The sequence below is a fragment of the Bubalus kerabau genome, chromosome 6 (genome assembly GCF_029407905.1).
Source record: "Bubalus kerabau isolate K-KA32 ecotype Philippines breed swamp buffalo chromosome 6, PCC_UOA_SB_1v2, whole genome shotgun sequence".
NCBI classification, from domain to species: Eukaryota; Metazoa; Chordata; class Mammalia; order Artiodactyla; family Bovidae; genus Bubalus; species Bubalus kerabau.
The window spans coordinates 16,675,594-16,693,171 of NC_073629.1; the positions used below are offsets into that span (position 1 = coordinate 16,675,594).

Genomic DNA, 17,578 nt, shown 5'->3' on the forward strand with positions numbered 1-17,578 from the left:
AGACCCTTTTTGTATAGTTCTTCTGTGCATTCTTGCCACCTCTTCTTAATCTCCTCTGCTTCTGTTAGGTCCTTACTGTTTCTGTCCTTTATCATCCCCATCCTTGCATGAAATGTTCCCCTGGTATCTCCAATTTTCTTGAAGAGATCTCTAGTCTTTCCCATTCTATTTTCTTCCTCTATTTCTTTGCATTGTTCATTGAAGGTGGCTTTCTTATGTCTCCTTGCTATTCCCTGGAACTCTACATTCAGTTGGGTATATCTTTCCCTTTCTCCCTTGCCTTTTGCTTGTCTTCTTTTCTCAGCTATTTGTGAAGCCTCCTCAACCACTTTTCTTCTTGCATTCTTTTTCTTTGGGATGGTCTTGATCACTGTCTCCTGTGCAATGCTATGAACCTCTGCCCATTGTTCTTCAGGCACTCTGTCTATCAGATCTAATCCCTCGAAACTATTTCTCGCCTCCACTGTATAATCATAAGGAATCTGACTTAGGTCATACCTGAATGGTCTAGTGGTTTTCCCTACTTTCTTCAATTTAAGCCTGAATTTTGCAATAAGGAGCTCATGATCTGAGCCACAGTCAGATCCTGGTCTTGTTTTTGCTGACTGTATAGAGCTTCTTCATCTTCAGTTGCAAAGAATATAATCAGTCTGATTTCACTATTGATCATCTGGTGACATCCATGTGTAGAGTTATCTCTTGTGTTATGGGAAAAGGGTGTTTGCTATGACCAGCATGTTCTCTTGACACAACTGTTAGCCTTTGTTCTGCTTCATTTTGTACTCCAAGAACAAACTTGCCTATTACTCCAGGTATCTCTTGACTTCTACTTTTGCATTCCAATCCCCTATGATGAAAAGAACATCTTTATTGGTGTTAATTCTAGAAGATGTTGTAGGTCTTCATAGAACCGTTCAGCTTCTTGGGCATTAGTGGCTGAAGGACAGATTTGAATTACCATGACACTGAATGGTTTGCCTTGGAAATGAACTGAGAGCATTTAGTTTACTGATTCCTAGCTCCTGCTTGACCATGTCCAACTTACCTTGATACATGGACCTAATGTTAATTCCAGGTTCCTATGCAATGTTTTTCTTTACAGCACTGGACTTTACTTTCACCACCAGACACATTCACATTTGAGCGTTATTTCCACTTTGGCTCAGCCGCTTCATTCTTTCTGGGGCTACTAGTAACTGCCCTCTGCTCTTCCCTAATTTCATATTGGACACCTTCTGACCTGGGGAGTTCACCTTTCAGTGTCATATCTTTTTGCCTTTTCATACTGTTCATAGAGTTCTTGAGGCAAGAATCCTGGAGTGGTTTGCCATTCCTCCTCCACTTAACCACAATTTGTCAGGACTCTCCACTATGACCCATCCATCGTGGGTGGCCCTACATGGCATGGCTCATAGCTTCACTGAGTTATGCAAGTCCCTTTGCCACGACAAGGCTGTGATCCATGAAGGAGGATGAAAAAATAATGGGTCCACACAAATATTCCCAATTTTGATAACACTGCAAAAGCAATTTAATGGAGGAAATGGTGCTGGAAAAACATAAGAAAAAAATAATAAAACTCGACCTAAGTTTCAAAGCATATACAAAAATTAACTCAAAATTAAAAGGGGCTTTACAATGTAAAGCCACATAACTTTCTAAAATAGGATAAAATCTTTGTACCATTTTACATTCCCACCATATGAAGGGTTCTCTACATCCCCTCCAGGATGTCACTCTTTAATTTTAGCCTGATAGATATATAGTGATATCTTCTTATGGTTTTAATTTACATTTTCCTAATGTCAAATAGTCAATCCTCATCCCAGTTCCCAAGAAGGGCAGTACTAAAGAATGTTCAAACCACTGGACGATTACACTCATCTCCCATGCTAGGAAGGTCATGCTCAAAATCTTACATGCTAGGCCTCAGCATTAAGTGAACCAAGAACTTCCAGATGTCTAAGTTTAGAAAAGGCAGAGGAACCAGAGATCAAATTGCCAACATTTGCAGGATCATAGTGAAAGCAAAGGGAATTCCAGAAAAACATCTACCTCTGTTTCATCAACTACACTAAAACCTTTGACTGTATGGACTATAACAAACTATGGAAAACTCTTAAAGAGATTGGAATACCAGACCATCTTACCTGTCTCCTGAGAAACCTGTATGCAAGTCAAGAGACAACAGTTAGAACTCAGTATGGAAAAAGTGACTGGTTCAGGATTGAGAAAGAAGTACAACAAGGCTGTTTGTTGTCACCCTGTTTATTTAACTGATACACTGAGCACATCATGAGAAATGCCAGGATAGATGAGTTACAAGCTAGAATCAAGATTGGCGGGAGAAACATCAACAAACTCAGATACGCGGATGATACCATTCTAACGGCAGAAATAGGAGAGGAAATAGAGAGCCTCTTGATGAAGATGAAGGGAGAGAATGAAAAAGCCAACTTAAAACTAAATATTAAAAAAACCAAGATCATGGCATCTGGCCCCATTACTTCATGGCAAATAGAAGGAGAAAAGGTGGAAGTAGTGAGAGAGTTCCTCTTTTGGGGCTCTAAAATCACTGTGGATGGTGACTTCAGCTGTGAAATCAGAAGAGGGCTACTTTTTGGCAGGAAAGCTATGACAAACCTAGACGGTGTGTTGAAAAGCAGAAACATCACTTTGCCGACAAAGGCCCTTATAGCCAAGGCTGTGTGGTCTTTCCAGTGGTCATATACAGTTGTGAGAGCTGGACGGTGAAGAAGACAGAGCCCTGAAGAATCGATGCCTTCAAACTGTGGTGCTGGAGACGACTCTTTGAGAATCCCTCTGACATCAAAGAGATCAACCAGTCAATCTTATAGGAAATCAACCATGGATACTCATTAGAAGGACTAACGTTAAAGCTGAAGCCCCAATATTTTGGTCACCTGATGCAAACAGCCAACTCATTGGAAAAAACCCTGATACTGGGAAAGACTGAGCGCAGAGGAGAAGAGGGCAACAGAGGACCAGATGTTTGCACGGCATGACTGACTCAATGGACATGAGTTTGAGCAAACTCTGGGAGATGGTGGGGGACAAGGAGGCCTGGTGTACTGCAGTCCATGGAGTCTCGAAGAGTCGAACATGACTGGGAGACTGAACAACAATACTAATGATGTTGAACATCTTTGCTTGGGCTAGGGCTGGCCAAAAAGCTTAGACCTGACAACAAAAGCATCATTCATAAAAGGAAAAATAGATAAACTGGACTTCACTGAAATTTAAATTTTGTTCTACAAAATTTTGTTCTACAAAAAATCCTATTAAGAAGATGAAAAAAATGAGCTACAGAGTAGGAGAAAACATTTGCAAATCACGTATCCAACAAAGGACTAGTATCTAAAATACATAAAGAACTCTCAAACCTCAATGGCAAAAAACCCAAACAATCCAATTAGAAAACGGGCAATAAAAAGAAAGATATTTCAACAAGGATGATATACAAATAGTAAATAAGCACATGAAAAGGTCTTCAATAGCATTAGCATCAGGGAAATGAAAATTAAAACTGTAATAAGATATCACAAATATACCTACCACAGTGGTATGTGGTGACATCCTGGATGGGGTGTCTGAGAACCCTTCATACATTCATAGTGGAAATGTAAAATGGTACAATCATTGAAAACAGTTTCTTAAGAAAGGAAGCATGTAATGACCATACTATTCAGCAACTTTAATTTGGGGCATTTATCCCAGAGAAACACACAAACTCTATACATGAAGATCTATAGCAAATTTTATTTGTAATAGTCAAAAACTAGCAACAATGTAGATATCCTTCAATGGGTAAATGGTTAAGCAAACTTTGTACATCCACACCATAGACTACCACTCAGCAGGAATAAACTATTAGTATACACAACAGCCCCTGGATGATCTCCAAAAATTATGTTGACAGAAAAAAGCCAATCCCAAAAGGTCACATACAATGTTTTTCCATTCACATAACATTCCCGAAACGGAAGAAATAGAGAACAGACTAGTTGTTCCAGGGACTACGGTGGAGGTGGGGATGGGAGGGAGGTGGGTGTGGCTATAACAGGAAGGATGCTTGGGATAGTGATGGAAACGTTCTGTACCTTGACTGTATCAGTGTCAATATCCCGTTGTGAGATTGTTTTGTAAGATGTTACCATTGTGGGAACTGTGTAAAGGGTACAGGGAATCTAGGTACTGTTTCTTACAACTAACTCCATGTGAATCTACGATTACCTCAAAAAGAAAAGTTTAATTGAAAGAAAAATTCTTATCTCACCAGCAGCATAAAAGCAGAGAGCCACTGGCCAAAGTCTGATGACCCCTTTCCTGGTCAGTTATATTACTACAAGTATCTTCTTCCAGTTTTTTGGACTGAATTTATCTTCCTTTGTATTGTCTTTCAAAGAAGCTAAAGTTCATAATTTTAATTTATCACTCCTCTTTTTTTCTGTATGCCTTAACAAGTCTTATTCTACTCTGAGGTTATAAAGAGATTCTTCTATACTTTTCCCTAAAAGTTTTAAAGCTTTGGTTTTAACATGTAAGTATGGTTCATCTAGAGTTTATTTTTGTGTATGAGGTAAGGCATAGATATAATTTCATATTTTTCCATATAAAAAAGCAATTGTCCAGATTCAGTAACTGAAATGGTCTGTCCTTTCACCAGAGATGTACAACTCTACAAGAACAGTCATCAGATCAGATCAGTTCAGTCGCTCAGTCGTGTCCAACTCCTTGCGACCCCATGATTCGCAGCACGCCAGGCCTCCCTGTCCATCACCAACTCCCAGAGTTCACTCAGACTCACGTCCATCGAGTCAGTGATGCCATCCAGCCATCTCATCCTCTGTTGTCCCCTTCTCCTCCTGCCCCCAATCCCTCCCAGCATCAGCGTCTTTTCCAATGAGTCAACTCTTCGCATGAGGTGGCCAAAGGACTGGAGTTTCAGCTTCAGCATCATTCCTTCCAAAGAAATCCCAGGGCTGATCTCCTTCAGAATGGACTGGTTGGATCTCCTTGCAGTCCAAGGGACTCTCAAGAGTCTTCTCCAACACCACAGTTTGAAAGCATCAATTCTTCGCTGCTCAGCCTTCTTCACAGTCCAACTCTCACATCCATACATTGACCACAGGAAAAACCATAGCCTTGACTAGACGAACCTTTCTTGGCAAATAATGTCTCTGCTTTTGAATATGCTATCTAGGTTGGTCATAACTTTCCTTCCAAGGAGTAAGCATCTTTTAATTTCATGGCTGCAATCACCATCTGTAATGATTTTGGATCCCAGAAAAATAAAGTCTGACACTGTTTCCACTGTTTTCCCATCTATTTCCCATGAAGTGATGGGACCGGATGCCATGATCTTCATTTTCTGAATGTTGAGCTTTAAGCCAACTTTTTCACTCTCCTCTTTCACTTTCATCAAGAGGCTTTTGAGTTCCTCTTCACTTTCTGCCATAAGGGTGGTGTCATCTGCATATCTGAGGTTATTGATATTTCTCCCGGCAGTCTTGATTCCAGCTTGTGTTTCTTCCAGTCCAGCATTTCTCATGATGTACTCTGCATAGAAGTTAAATAAACAGGGTGACAATATACAGCCTTGACGAACTCCTTTTCCTATTTGGAACCAGTCTCTTGTTCCATGTCCAGTTCTAACTGTTGCTTCCTGACCTGCATACAAATTTCTCAAGAGGCAGATCAGGTGGTCTGGTATTCCCATCTCTTGAAGAATTTTCCACAGTTGATTGTGATCCACACAGTCAAAGGCTTTGGCATAGTCAATAAAGCAGAAATAGATGTTTTTCTGGAACTCTCTTGCTTTTTCCATGATCCAGCGGATGTTGGCAATTTGATCTCTGGTTCCTCTGCCTTTTCTAAAACCAGCTTGAACATCAGGAAGTTCACGGTTCACGTATTGCTGAAGCCTGGCCTGGAGAATTTTGAACATTACTTTACTAGCATGTGAGATGAGTGCAATTGTGCGGTAGTTTGAGCATTCTTTGGCATTGCCTTTCTTTGGGATTGGAATGAAAACTGACCTTTTCCAGTCCTGTGGCCACTGTTGAGTTTTCCAAATTTGCTGGCATATTGAGTGCAGCACTTTCACAGCATCATCTTTCAGGATTTGGAATAGCTCAACTGGAAGTCCATCACCTCCACTAGCTTTGTTCGTAGTGATGCTTTAGTTTCTCCATTTACAAGAGCCTCTTTTGGGGGACTCTCTATTGTATTTTATTAGTCTTAAATATTCATAGGCTTTTAAACTTCCACCTAAATTTTAGAATTAGCCTGTTCCATTCCTGGGAAAACCTGTGGGAATTTTTATTGAAATTATGCAGAATCAACAGATTAATTTGGGGAGAACGACTCTTAAGTAACTCTTTTTCTATCTTCCTATCCACGAACATCAAACTTTTACCATTTTAGACTTCCTTAAAGACTTTCAATAAAACTAGCTTATTTCCCCCATAGGCCATGCTCACCTTTCACTGGATTCATTTCTATGTACCTTAATTTTTTTTATTGATCTTATGAATGTTATATTAAAAAATTATTTTGTTGTTTATTCATGGAAATATAAATAAAACTGATTTATATATATCTGATATATATCCAACTACCTTATTAAAATCTTATTTCTAATAATTTATGAATTATTTAAGTTTTCCTATGTAAAGAAACATCATCTGTAAATAATGAGCTTTGCTTCTCCTATCCCAGTATTTATGCCTTTAACTTATTTTCCTTACCTTACTGGATAAAAGTATATCCTTGTCTTGTTCCTATTTTTAATGAGAAAGCTTATAATGTTTTTCTATTTAAATATTATTTTCTGTAGAGTTTTAGAAGATAGCCTTTATCAGATTAAGAATAACTTTTCACTTCGAGCTGCTAAAAATCTTTATTTTTAAATCATAAATTAGTGCTGAATTTTATCAAACGCTTTTGCTGTGTCTAAAGTGATCATATGGTTTTCATTCTTTAATCTGTTAATGTAGTGAAAGAGTTATTGTTTTTCTTTATTTTTCTTTTGTTTCCTGGCCTTACCATAAGGCTGGCTTGTGGGATCTCAATTCCCTGACCAGAGTATGAACCCAGAATCAAAACCCAGAATTCTAACCACTAGGAAATCATGGAACTCCAGATTTATCATTTTTCTAATGTTAAATTTTTGTATTTTTGGAAAAAATCCAACTGCCATTACAATCTTCATCAGCCAATATTGACTTCATTTGGCCAATATTTTGTTTAGAAACAGCGCATGTGTATTCCTGTGAGAGAAGCCAGCCTGCAATTTATCTCTCTCATAATCTCCTGCCTGATTTGTTACCAGGGTTATATTGGCCTCAAAGAATGAACTAACAAGAATCTCTTTTATTCCTTAGAAGAATTTATATAGTATCAGAATTTTCCGTTCCTTGAAAATTCAGTAAATTTGCCTATAAAACAATCAGAGCTTGGTGTTTTCTTCACAAGACGATTCTAAACATTGATTCAACTGCTTTACAGATATAGGACTAGCAGGTTCTTATATTAGTTTTGAAAATGATATACTGTAAAAAACAGGTCCATTTCTTCAAGTTTTCAAATTTATTAGCTTATATTTTAATATCAGCTACATCTATAGTTATGATCTCTTTTTTAATACTAATGTTTATTCCCTTTTCTCTTTTCTAATTAATCATTCCAAAAGTTTTTCTCATTAATCTCTTTAAAGAATCAAATTTTGACTTTATTGATCTCTTCTATTGAAGCTTTGTTTTTTATGCTTCTTGTTTCCCCTCCAGTTTTACGGAGATATAACTGACATATAACTACAGCTTTGTTTACAAAATTAAAAATTCTTTTATGAAAGGGAAACAAGAAGTGCTATTTTTATTTATTTATTTATGGCTGCACTGTGCCTCAGTTGCTACACAGGTTTTCTTTCTGCTTGGGGCGAGGGGAGGCCACACTCCTTGCTGTGCATGGGCTCCTCACTGTGGTAGCCTCTCTTGCCGCGCACACAGCTCAGGCTCTAGATGCGCTGGCTTCAGCAGCCGCGGCGCGCGGGCTCTACAATGTGGGCTCAGTTGTGGCCCACAAGCTTAGCTGCCCTGTGGCACGTGGGATCTTCCTGGAGCAGGGATAGAACCCATGTCCCCTGCATTGGCAGGCCGATTCTTAACCAATGGACCACCAGGGAAGTCCACAAAATTTTTAAAAACTTTGTTTTAAAATTTTTGCTGGGACTCCCTGGTAGTCCAGTGGTTAAGACTCCGTACTCCCAATGCAAAAGGCCAGGGTTCGATCCCTGTCAGGGAACTAGAGCCCACATGCCACAATTAAAGATCCTGCATGCCTCCACTAAGATCTGGTACATTCAAATAAATAGATTTTTTTTTTTAAATTTTGTCTGTTCCTTATTTGGGTTTATTTTTACTTTTTACCTACTTCAATCAACTGTAAGCTCATTTATTTTCACCATGGCTTCTTTGCTCATTTAAGTATTCAATATTACATACTTCCCCATAAGTATTGCTTTTGCTGCATTCAACTTCTTTATGTTTTTGGTTGTACTGGGTCTTCTTGCTGCGCACAGGCTTCCTTTAGTTGCATTGAGCGGGGGCTACTCTTTGCTGCAGTGAGCTGGCTTCTCGTTGCATTGGCTTCTCTTGTTATGGAGCACAGGCTCTAGGTGCATGGGTGCAGTATCTGCAGCACACGGGCTCAACAGTTGTGGCATGTGGGCTCTAGAGCACATATATCCCACAGCTTTTGATGAGAAAAAATTTTCCTTATTGTTCAATTCTAAGTACTTTCTCAAAAAAAATTTTTGGCTGAGCTGTGTGGCATGCAGGATCTTAGTTCCCTGACAAGGCACTGAACTCATGCCCCCCATAATGGAAGCCTGAAGTCTTAACCACTGGACCACCAGGGAAGACCTCTTAAGTATTTTTAAATTTCTCTTATAATTTCTTCTTTGACCTACACGTTATTTACTTAGGAATATGTTTTTAAATTCCCAAAAGCATAGAGATTAGTGTTCATCTTTTGGTTACTTATTTCTAATGCAAAAGCACCAGAAATGGTCCTGAGAAATGATATTCATCCCAAAAGGAAGAAGGTGAGCCTCTAAACACTCTTTTCTAGTACCTGGTTCTGGCATGACAGTACTTACCCGTCCCAAACAACCGTAAAACTAGACAAAATACACAAATTAACTGTTTCTGGTACACACTAATGATAGTGAATAGCAGAGCGCGATCTGCCTGAGAAAAGGAAAGCACAGGTCAGGAGCCCACACTGACTCTGGCCCCTTGCCGGGGGGACATTTTCCCAATTCACAGCCAAGGCAAGCAGAGCCCGGGCAGTCAGTGGCTGTCCCCCTGAGCAGAAGAAACACACAGCAGAGGTTTGGTGCCGGGAATTTATGAGATGGGGTACCACTGAGAAAGGAGTACAGAAAAGCCCCAGAAATCTAGGAGCTAACCCCAGGTCCTTGGCTGAATCCTAAGCTGCCTATATGCAGGGTAGGTCCTGGGAGGCCTTAGAGAGAAGAACTGTTGTAGAAGGTAGAGAGTGAGCCAAGAGAGGAATACAGGTATCAATACAATGCTGGAAGATAACGGAGTTCCAGCCCAGCCAGAGTGGAGCATGCTAAGTACCCTGACACCCTCAGCCTACAAGGTCAGATCTTAGGAAAAGGATTTTGCCTAAGAACAAAGGCTCAAACTGAAGCATACCAGTCCCCCAAAAAGAAAACCAACTTTAATAAGATCAAAAGACCAGCTAGTGATTTCATTTTTGCTAGGAAAAAAGTCAACGCTATTTAGAGAACATAATATAAAGTCTCTGTAATACAACATCCACAGTATCCAACAAACAGAAAAAAAATTACTGTAAGAAGCCTTTACTCTTAAGCAAGGAGGTAAATGTCAACAAAAGCAGACCCACAAATGACCCAGGTGTTGGAATTAGCAGAAAATTACTTTATAACTACAGTAAGTATATTAAAGAACCTGGAAGAAAAGATAAACAAAATAGGTGAAAAGATGAAAGAGTTCAGGAACGTCCCTGGTGATCCAGTGGTTGAGACTCTGTGCTTCCACTTCAGGGGCACTGGTTTGATCCCTGGTTGGAGAACGAAGGGGGCTTCCCAGGTGGCACGAGTGGTAAAGAACCCGCCTGCCAATGCAGGAGATGTACGAGACGGGGGTTCAGTCCCTGGGTTGGGAAGATCCCCTGGAGTAGGAAACGGCAACCCACTCCAGTATTCTTGCCTGGAGAATCCCATGGACAGAGGAGCCTGGGAGGCTACAGTCCATAGGGTCGCAAAAAGTCAGACATGACTGAAGCAACTCAGCACTCAAGCACGCACGTGTGGAACCAAGACGCCACATACCTCAAGGCCCAGCCAAAAAAAAAAAAAGGAAAAGTTCAGCTGAGGAATGGGGGGTAAGAACTAAATGGAAGTTGAAAACTACATTATCCAAAATGAAAAATGCATTAGATGGGCTTAATAGCAGATTGGACGTAACAACAGAAAAGGTTAGAGATTTCCAAGACAGGTCAGTTTGAAGAAGTGGGAAAGCTGTGACCATACCTATAACTGAGAGCCGTGAGCAAGGTGGTGTGAATTCTTTTCAGCAGTTCAGAGAGGTTGAGAGCTGAGTTCAACTAGGAGAGGAGTTGTGCAAGATATGACTTAGTGAGCTAAGGGAATTAAGGTAATTTGAATGAAGGCAGTTATGGTTCTGGAATCTAAGCTAAGAAGGGAAGTGAGGGAGTAGAGTGTTGAAAAGTGAAGAAGTGGTAGGGGCAGTGTTTTGAGCCCCAGTGTGCCTGATTGTTAGACTGGGGGTTTTAGAGCCTTGCTACTCAAAAAGTGGTCCCAGGACTAGGGGTGCCAGTGCCACTTGGCACTTGTGGCATGGCGCCACAATTCTCAGGCCCCAACCCATATGCACTCAATCAGCATCTCTGCAGGTAGCGCTCAGCAAGCTGTTTAACAAGCTCAGCGGTGACTCTGATGCTGCTAAAGCTTGAGAACTGCTCTTCTAGAGTAAGAGAGCTGCAGAGAAGTGGTGAGGGGCAGCGTGGGATGCTCCAAACGGATATTTTGGAGATGTTCAATTATGAGCCATGACAAGGTCTGAGATATAATTCAGGGAACGGGAAACTGTGACCGAGTGAAAGGAAAGGTCACTGAAGATAAATGGTCTGGGAAATAAGGGGTCAGACTCTTAAGACAGATCATTCAAAGGACGCAATCTGAGTGTCAGTAAGAGAGAAAGACGGTGAGTCAAACGCTAAAGTTATCAATGAATAACAGGGCATAACAGTGAGAATGCCAGGTGACTGCAACCAAGAAGGTCAGTATGTGGCGTAATCTGACAGCCTGCCCTTCCAAGAGAGAGGGTTTAAAGAGAAAGGAAGAAAAACAGTTTGGAACTAGCAAAGGGAGCCACTCTGGCACTCTTACTGTTGGAGATTCTAACCCACCTCTCAACTCCCATCTCCAACTTCTCCAGCCTTGGCTGACCTTGTTAATTGCCTGCCAATAGGCATTCTCTCTTCCCTTGCTGACAGATTCCCAAGTTTAGCAACAGTGTGCCTATTTTAAAAGCTACATTTTCCAGCCTCCTTTGCACTGAAGGTCACCAGTTGCAGCTCTCCCTGACAAAATGTAAGCAAAATTGTGATAGGGCTCCTGAGAATGTGCCTTTTATGAGAACACAGGCTCTGGACCCTCTGCTTCTCCCCCTCTTCCCACCTGGAACCCTGGTTAGCATCATGGAGTTCCCATACCACCCTTGGACCCCCTACTTTCTGAACTCCTACAGCAAAGAAAAGCAAATAGCTTTGTTTCTGGTTCACCTTCACCTACATAGAGCCTGCTTCATTGGAGGGAAGCTCCTGGAGGTTAGTCATGGGCCTTCTCTGCCCACAAAGGAAGCCCCCACTAGGCACTGCCCCACCATTAACTCTCATGTTCCCAGACCTCATACTTATTTCCCTGCCAGGAAGGATCAGGTTTTACTCACTTTTGTCTTCCTTACCTTCCACACCAGCAGCCAGAACAAGGCTATGCAAACAACAGATACAATTGTTTGCTGCGTTAAACAAGTAAAAACCTCAATTTCAGTAACCCAGGTGGAAAAAGCCCTGACTGAATTGCCTAATAACCCTTTTTGTCCTTGCCAAGAATACAGCTTTCCTTTCATTTCAAAGTTTCAGGTTTTCTATACCAACCTTGCTCCTGACTGTTAGAGTCATAAAGTTCCCTAATTTCATCCCAGCCCCTGTTTTGTCCACTGTTTAAGATGGGACAGAAAGAGAGAACAGAAAGCAGAGTCATCTAAGCTCTGAAGAGTGACCATAGGTGGGCTTCCCTGGTGGCTTAGTGGTAAAGAATCAGCCTGTCAATGCAGGAGACACAGGTTTGATCCCTGGTCCGTGAAGATCCCACGTGCCATAACTACTGAGCTTGTCTTCTAGAGCTTGAACGTAACAATGACTGAGCCCACGTGTGCCCCAGACCCCCTGCCCCACAAGAGAAGCCCCTGCAATGACAAGCCCATGCACTGCAACCAGAGACTAGCCCCTGCTTGCCGCAACTACAGAAAAGCCCGTGTAGCAACGAAGACCCAGCACAGCCAAAACTAAACAAATAAAAATTAAAAAAAAAAAAAAAAAGTGACCACAGAGCAACCCTGAGAGTAGAAAGGCCAGGCACCTACCAGAAGCTCCTGAGGCCGCTCAGTCACGTCAGGGGTCCTCTTGGGAGACCTGTTATTGGAATTCACGTACAGTTTTCGCTTGTGGAAGAGCTTCCCATTCAGTGCCTGGATCGCAAGTGCCACTTTCTGCATAGAGCCCAGATCTACGAATGCGAAGCTGCAAAGGAAGGAGAGGGCAGCTCTGAGCCCAGCTCAAACAGAGCCGCAGGGGGGTGCCGAGCTGAGGAATGGTCTCCTCTTCCCTCTGCGGGGACAGGAGAGAGGCTGGGCCACTTCTAACACACAGGGAGGCCACCAGGACACCCAGGTTTGGGCTGGGCAGTGGGGGAGCTGGTCCTGGGGTTCCTGGGGACCACGAGACATGCGCTGACCCTTTCACCATATACCATAGGGCATGGCTCTGGGTTTCCTTCATACTGCTCCCCATGGAAGTTCAAAGTCCTTTTACTGCCTTGAACATAAGAAAGGAAAAATATGAGTAGGTCCCAGATTTCAGGGGCAACCAAGGCTGAGGGAGGTTCACTAACTTACTTCGAGTCAGAAAACAGAGAAAGGACAAGACCAAAAGTAAACCCAGGGCTCTGGACTTCTAACCCAAGGTTGTATGGATAAGGTAGTATTAGCTGCCGAGTTGGAGGGTTAAATGTGGAAAGGGGGTTTCCCAAACGTCCCTCTGCCAAGTCACAGTGGGCGTGGCTTTGGGAGTTGTTAAGCTGGTCTGCAACATCAGCGCATCAGCAAAATGGACAAAGAGGAAAGGAGTTGCTTCCCAAAGAAAACAAAGGAAGAACAGTCATTACCATCTGCAGCCATTCTGGACTCGGTGGACATGGAGAGGGCTGAAGTCCTTCAGTAGGCACCGAATCTCCTCCTGCAATGGCGGGGTTTAAAAGTGATACAGAGACCTGAAGACGAAACTGACAGCTGGCTCTCAAGGGTGCAGATCCCCAGCCAGCTAGGCTGTTATCAGCTGAACAAATACTTAAGGAGAACCAATGATGTGCTGAGTGTGCCAGGCTCTGTGCTCAGCGATGCAAATACAGAGGCAAGAAGGCTGTAAGCGCTGCCTTCAACTGCAGTTCAACAGACGTGTGGGGCCCTGACAAGACCATCAAGGAAACAGGTCATTTTACCAGAGGGTATGAAATTCCATGAGGAAGTACAGAGGCCTCCGAGAGAACAGTCTGGGTATCTAACCCAAATTTGGAGAGAAAAGAAGTGGTCGGGGTGGGCTCCCAGGTGGAAGTGACTTTCAATTTATTAGGAATCTCTAGGCTATCTCCCTTTCATCGCTACCTAGGCGGGAAGGCACTTTTAATTGAGTCTGCTGACTCAGTCCTGTATTCATGGCAACTTCCCTTCGTTTCTTTCCTGACACGTCCGACAGCAAACATGAGCTACCCACAAGCCTTATGCCAAGTGTTACAGGAGATATGAATTTGAACTTGACATAAGTCTTGGACTCAAGGAGCTTAGAGTTCATAAACGCGTGATCTCTGTTTAACGGATGGGGCAGAGTGACGGCTAAGTCAAGTCCAGAGGGGCAGCGCATGGAGGGAGCACACTCTTCTCTGGTCAGCTGCTGATCGAGCTGTCTGCCATGCCTGCTCTATAAGGCTCCCCACCCCTACCAACCACCCCAACTTTCCTCACTGCAGCCAGGCCTCTACCGCCTGGGGACACAATCCCCTCCCCTGGACATCTCTCCATCTAATTCTCAACTCTCCCTCCTGCCTGCCCTCAGGCTCCCTCTCCCATGGATCCTAGTCCCACTCCCACCCCTGGGCTCCAACCACGACTGCCCTCCCTTTTTTGAGATAAAATCTACCCAACCCTGATGCCCTTTTGAGCAACACCCTATTTTTTCTCTTTTTCTGCCAAATGTGTAGAAAGAGCTGTGTCCGCCTATTGCCTCTGTTTCCTCCCCGCCCACTCCCTTCTGGCTGCAGCTTGGCCGCTGTTCCTGCTCCGCTGAAAATGCGTTCTTGCAGGTCACGGATGCGCTGCCCACGGCCGTAGCTTCCCCTCAGGCCTCCGTGTCAACTCCTACCTGCATCTCCCCCCTTTCGCCTTCCCCAGCTTCTCCACTGGCCGTTCCCACTGCAAATCCCACACCTGTGATGAAAACTAATGTTTCCCGAGAAAATTCTACTTCGGGAAAATGTATATTTATACCATCTTCTGTTATTACCAATCTAAAGTCACTTTGTTGGCAAGGGAAGAGAAATGCATAATGTATAGCTCATTTTTCCGAGTCTTCATATTTATATTACATTTAAATTCAAATTTTCTAATTTGCTTTTACTTTTAAATATTTAATGTTTATTACACATAAATCTACAAGATGCTGAGCAACAAGCAATTTGTGAGTTCAAGCAATATGTGCTTAGCATTTTCAGTTTATAAAGCACTATCATAGGCCTTATTCCATTTGATCTTTAAAACCACCCTATGAAGTGTATATTATTATTGTCCTCGTTCTCAAATGCATAAAATAAAGATCATCGAGATTAAGTGACTGCCTTAAGATTACACAGCTAATTTAGAGTCAAGATTTGAACTCGAGGCTTCTAACCTCAAATCCTGCATTCTTTTCATGATATCATGCAAAACGACACCTTTCTTCTGGTCAGATTTTGCTATTATTAAAAGGGAGAATTCCCGGGCAGACCAGTGGTTAGGGCTCTGTGCTTTCACTGCCGAGGGCATGGATTCAATCCCTGGTCAGAGAACTAATATCCCCAAAGCCATGTGGTACAGCCAAAAATAAATCAATGAATAAATGATGAAATAAGAGAAAACTCCCATATTTTTGTGCCTTCAGTGTCAGGAAACCACAGCCTTGGGCCAAATCCAACCCACCACCCTTTTCCTAAGTGTTACTGGAGTGCAGCCACGCCCGTTCATTTACGTATTCTCCATGGCCGCTTTCATGGCTCAGCGGCAGAGCATCTGCAACAGGGGATTATGGCCTGCAAAGCATAACACCCTACTATCTGACCCTTTGGGGCTTCCCAGGTGGTGCTAGTGGTAAAGAACCTGCCTGCCGAGAAGCTGGTTCAATCCCTGGGTTGGGAAGATCCCCTGGAGGAGGGCATGGCAACACACTCTAGTTTTCTTGCCTGGAGAATCCCGTGGACAGAGGAGCCTGGTGGGCTACAGTCCACGGGGTCACACAGAATCAAACACGACTGAAATGGTTTAGCATGCACGCATCTGACCCTTCACAGAAAACTTGGCAAACCCTTCTCCTACAGCAATGATCCTCAATTCTGATTGCACATAAGATTCAGCTGGAAAGTCACTTAAAAAAAAAAAACAACTACCTACCAGAGTGATGCCTGGCCCACCCCAGGTAAACAAAATCAGAATCTCCAAAGTTGAGATTAAAGCAGTATTTTTAGCAATATTTTTTAAAAGATGATGGCAATATGCAGCCAAGGTCAAAAACTACTGTTCCCTGGTATCAAACTGATTTAGGAAGCACTCATTTTCAGAAAATGTGCTCGAGTGTAAGAAGAGAGAAGAACTACCACCACTACCACATACATACAAATACAAAAGAAACCTGCTGACTTCTTTTCATCCGTGGTTCATCAATCAGTGCTATCAGTGAGGTCATCTTAGCAGCAGATGTTGTTCTTATTGAGAGTTAGCACAAGGAACTACGAAAATCTAAAGGCATAACCAAGAACATTATTTTTCTGCCCCTTAATAGTTCAGTTTGTTTATTTAAAAATTTTTTTACTATAGATTTGACAGGAAGCTTAATACTTTAAAATTGCCTCATATCCCTTAGGGTATCTTTTACATATCATTTTAAATAATGAAAATTAGTTATTAGGATATTTTAATTACCAAAGCATTAAATGTTTATTATAGAAAAGTTTGAAAATACAGACAAGCAAAATAGAGATATCACCCATAATCTTACCACCAAAACATGAGTACTGTACATAGAGACTAAGGGATCATACAGTATCCTCTGCTTCATAACCTATTTCACTTATTAATACACTCCTTTCAATCAATCATTACAAAAAAAATCTACTGTAGCTTGCCAATAATTATGGCAGGAGCATTTATGGGCCACTGACTTCATGCCAGACAGGCAGAAGGTTATGGCAGTTACCTGCATGCTAAATGATTCCATATCCCCTGGACAGCAGTGATTTAGCAGCAGGACAACACCAAGCTGGTGTTGGTAAGGATAAAGGAATTCTGCTGCTGATGCTGCTGGCAGGAGTGGGGGCCTCTCTCCCCTCCTGGCCCAGCCGTGTGCACCGTGTGGCTCTGGCCCCACACCCAGGTGAGGTCCTAGAGACACAAATGTAGACATGCGTACAAGTCAGTGCACTGAAGCTCTGTTTAAAGTGGAAAAAGGACTTCCCCGGTGGCATGGTGGATAGGAATCTGCCTGCCAATGCCAGGGACACGGGTTCGATCCCTGGTTGGGGAAGACCCTGTATGCCATGGAGCAAGCCCATCTGCCACAACTACTGAGCCCTTGCTCTGGAGACCAGGAGCTGTGACTACTGAAGCCTGAGCACCTAGAGCTTATGCTCAAGAACAAGAGAAGCCATCACCATGAGAAGCCTGCACATCAAAAATAGAGAGTAGCCCCCGCTCCATGCAACTAGAGAAGGCCCGTGCGAAGCAACAAAGACCCAGCACAGTCAAAAATAAAGGAAGAAAAGAAAGTGGCAAAAACTGGGAAACATTTAACTTGAGCCATGTGATTTGACATTTCTGCAGATAAAAACTGGTCAAGTACCAGCACTTTCCTATGATCCAAGCTAAGCATCTGAATGTTTATTGGCATCGCACATATGTAT

At 42.5% G+C, this 17,578-nt stretch overlaps 1 protein-coding gene across 6 annotated transcripts in view; it reads right to left on the reverse strand.

Annotated features, from left to right (window-relative positions):
• Positions 1–17,578, reverse strand: part of TDRD10 (tudor domain containing 10) — a 53,227-nt gene that overhangs the window by 18,241 nt on the left and 17,408 nt on the right. For all 6 annotated transcript variants that reach the window (XR_008715558.1, XM_055584130.1, XM_055584129.1 and 3 more), the window contains 2 exons: positions 13,544–13,614; positions 12,744–12,900 (listed from right to left, as the gene is read on the reverse strand). Coding sequence is in view for 5 of the 6 variants with exons in the window: in XM_055584130.1 (XP_055440105.1) it covers positions 12,744–12,900; positions 13,544–13,614 (228 nt within the window). In the remaining variant the exon portion in view is untranslated. The remainder of the gene's footprint in view (positions 1–12,743; positions 12,901–13,543; positions 13,615–17,578) is intronic.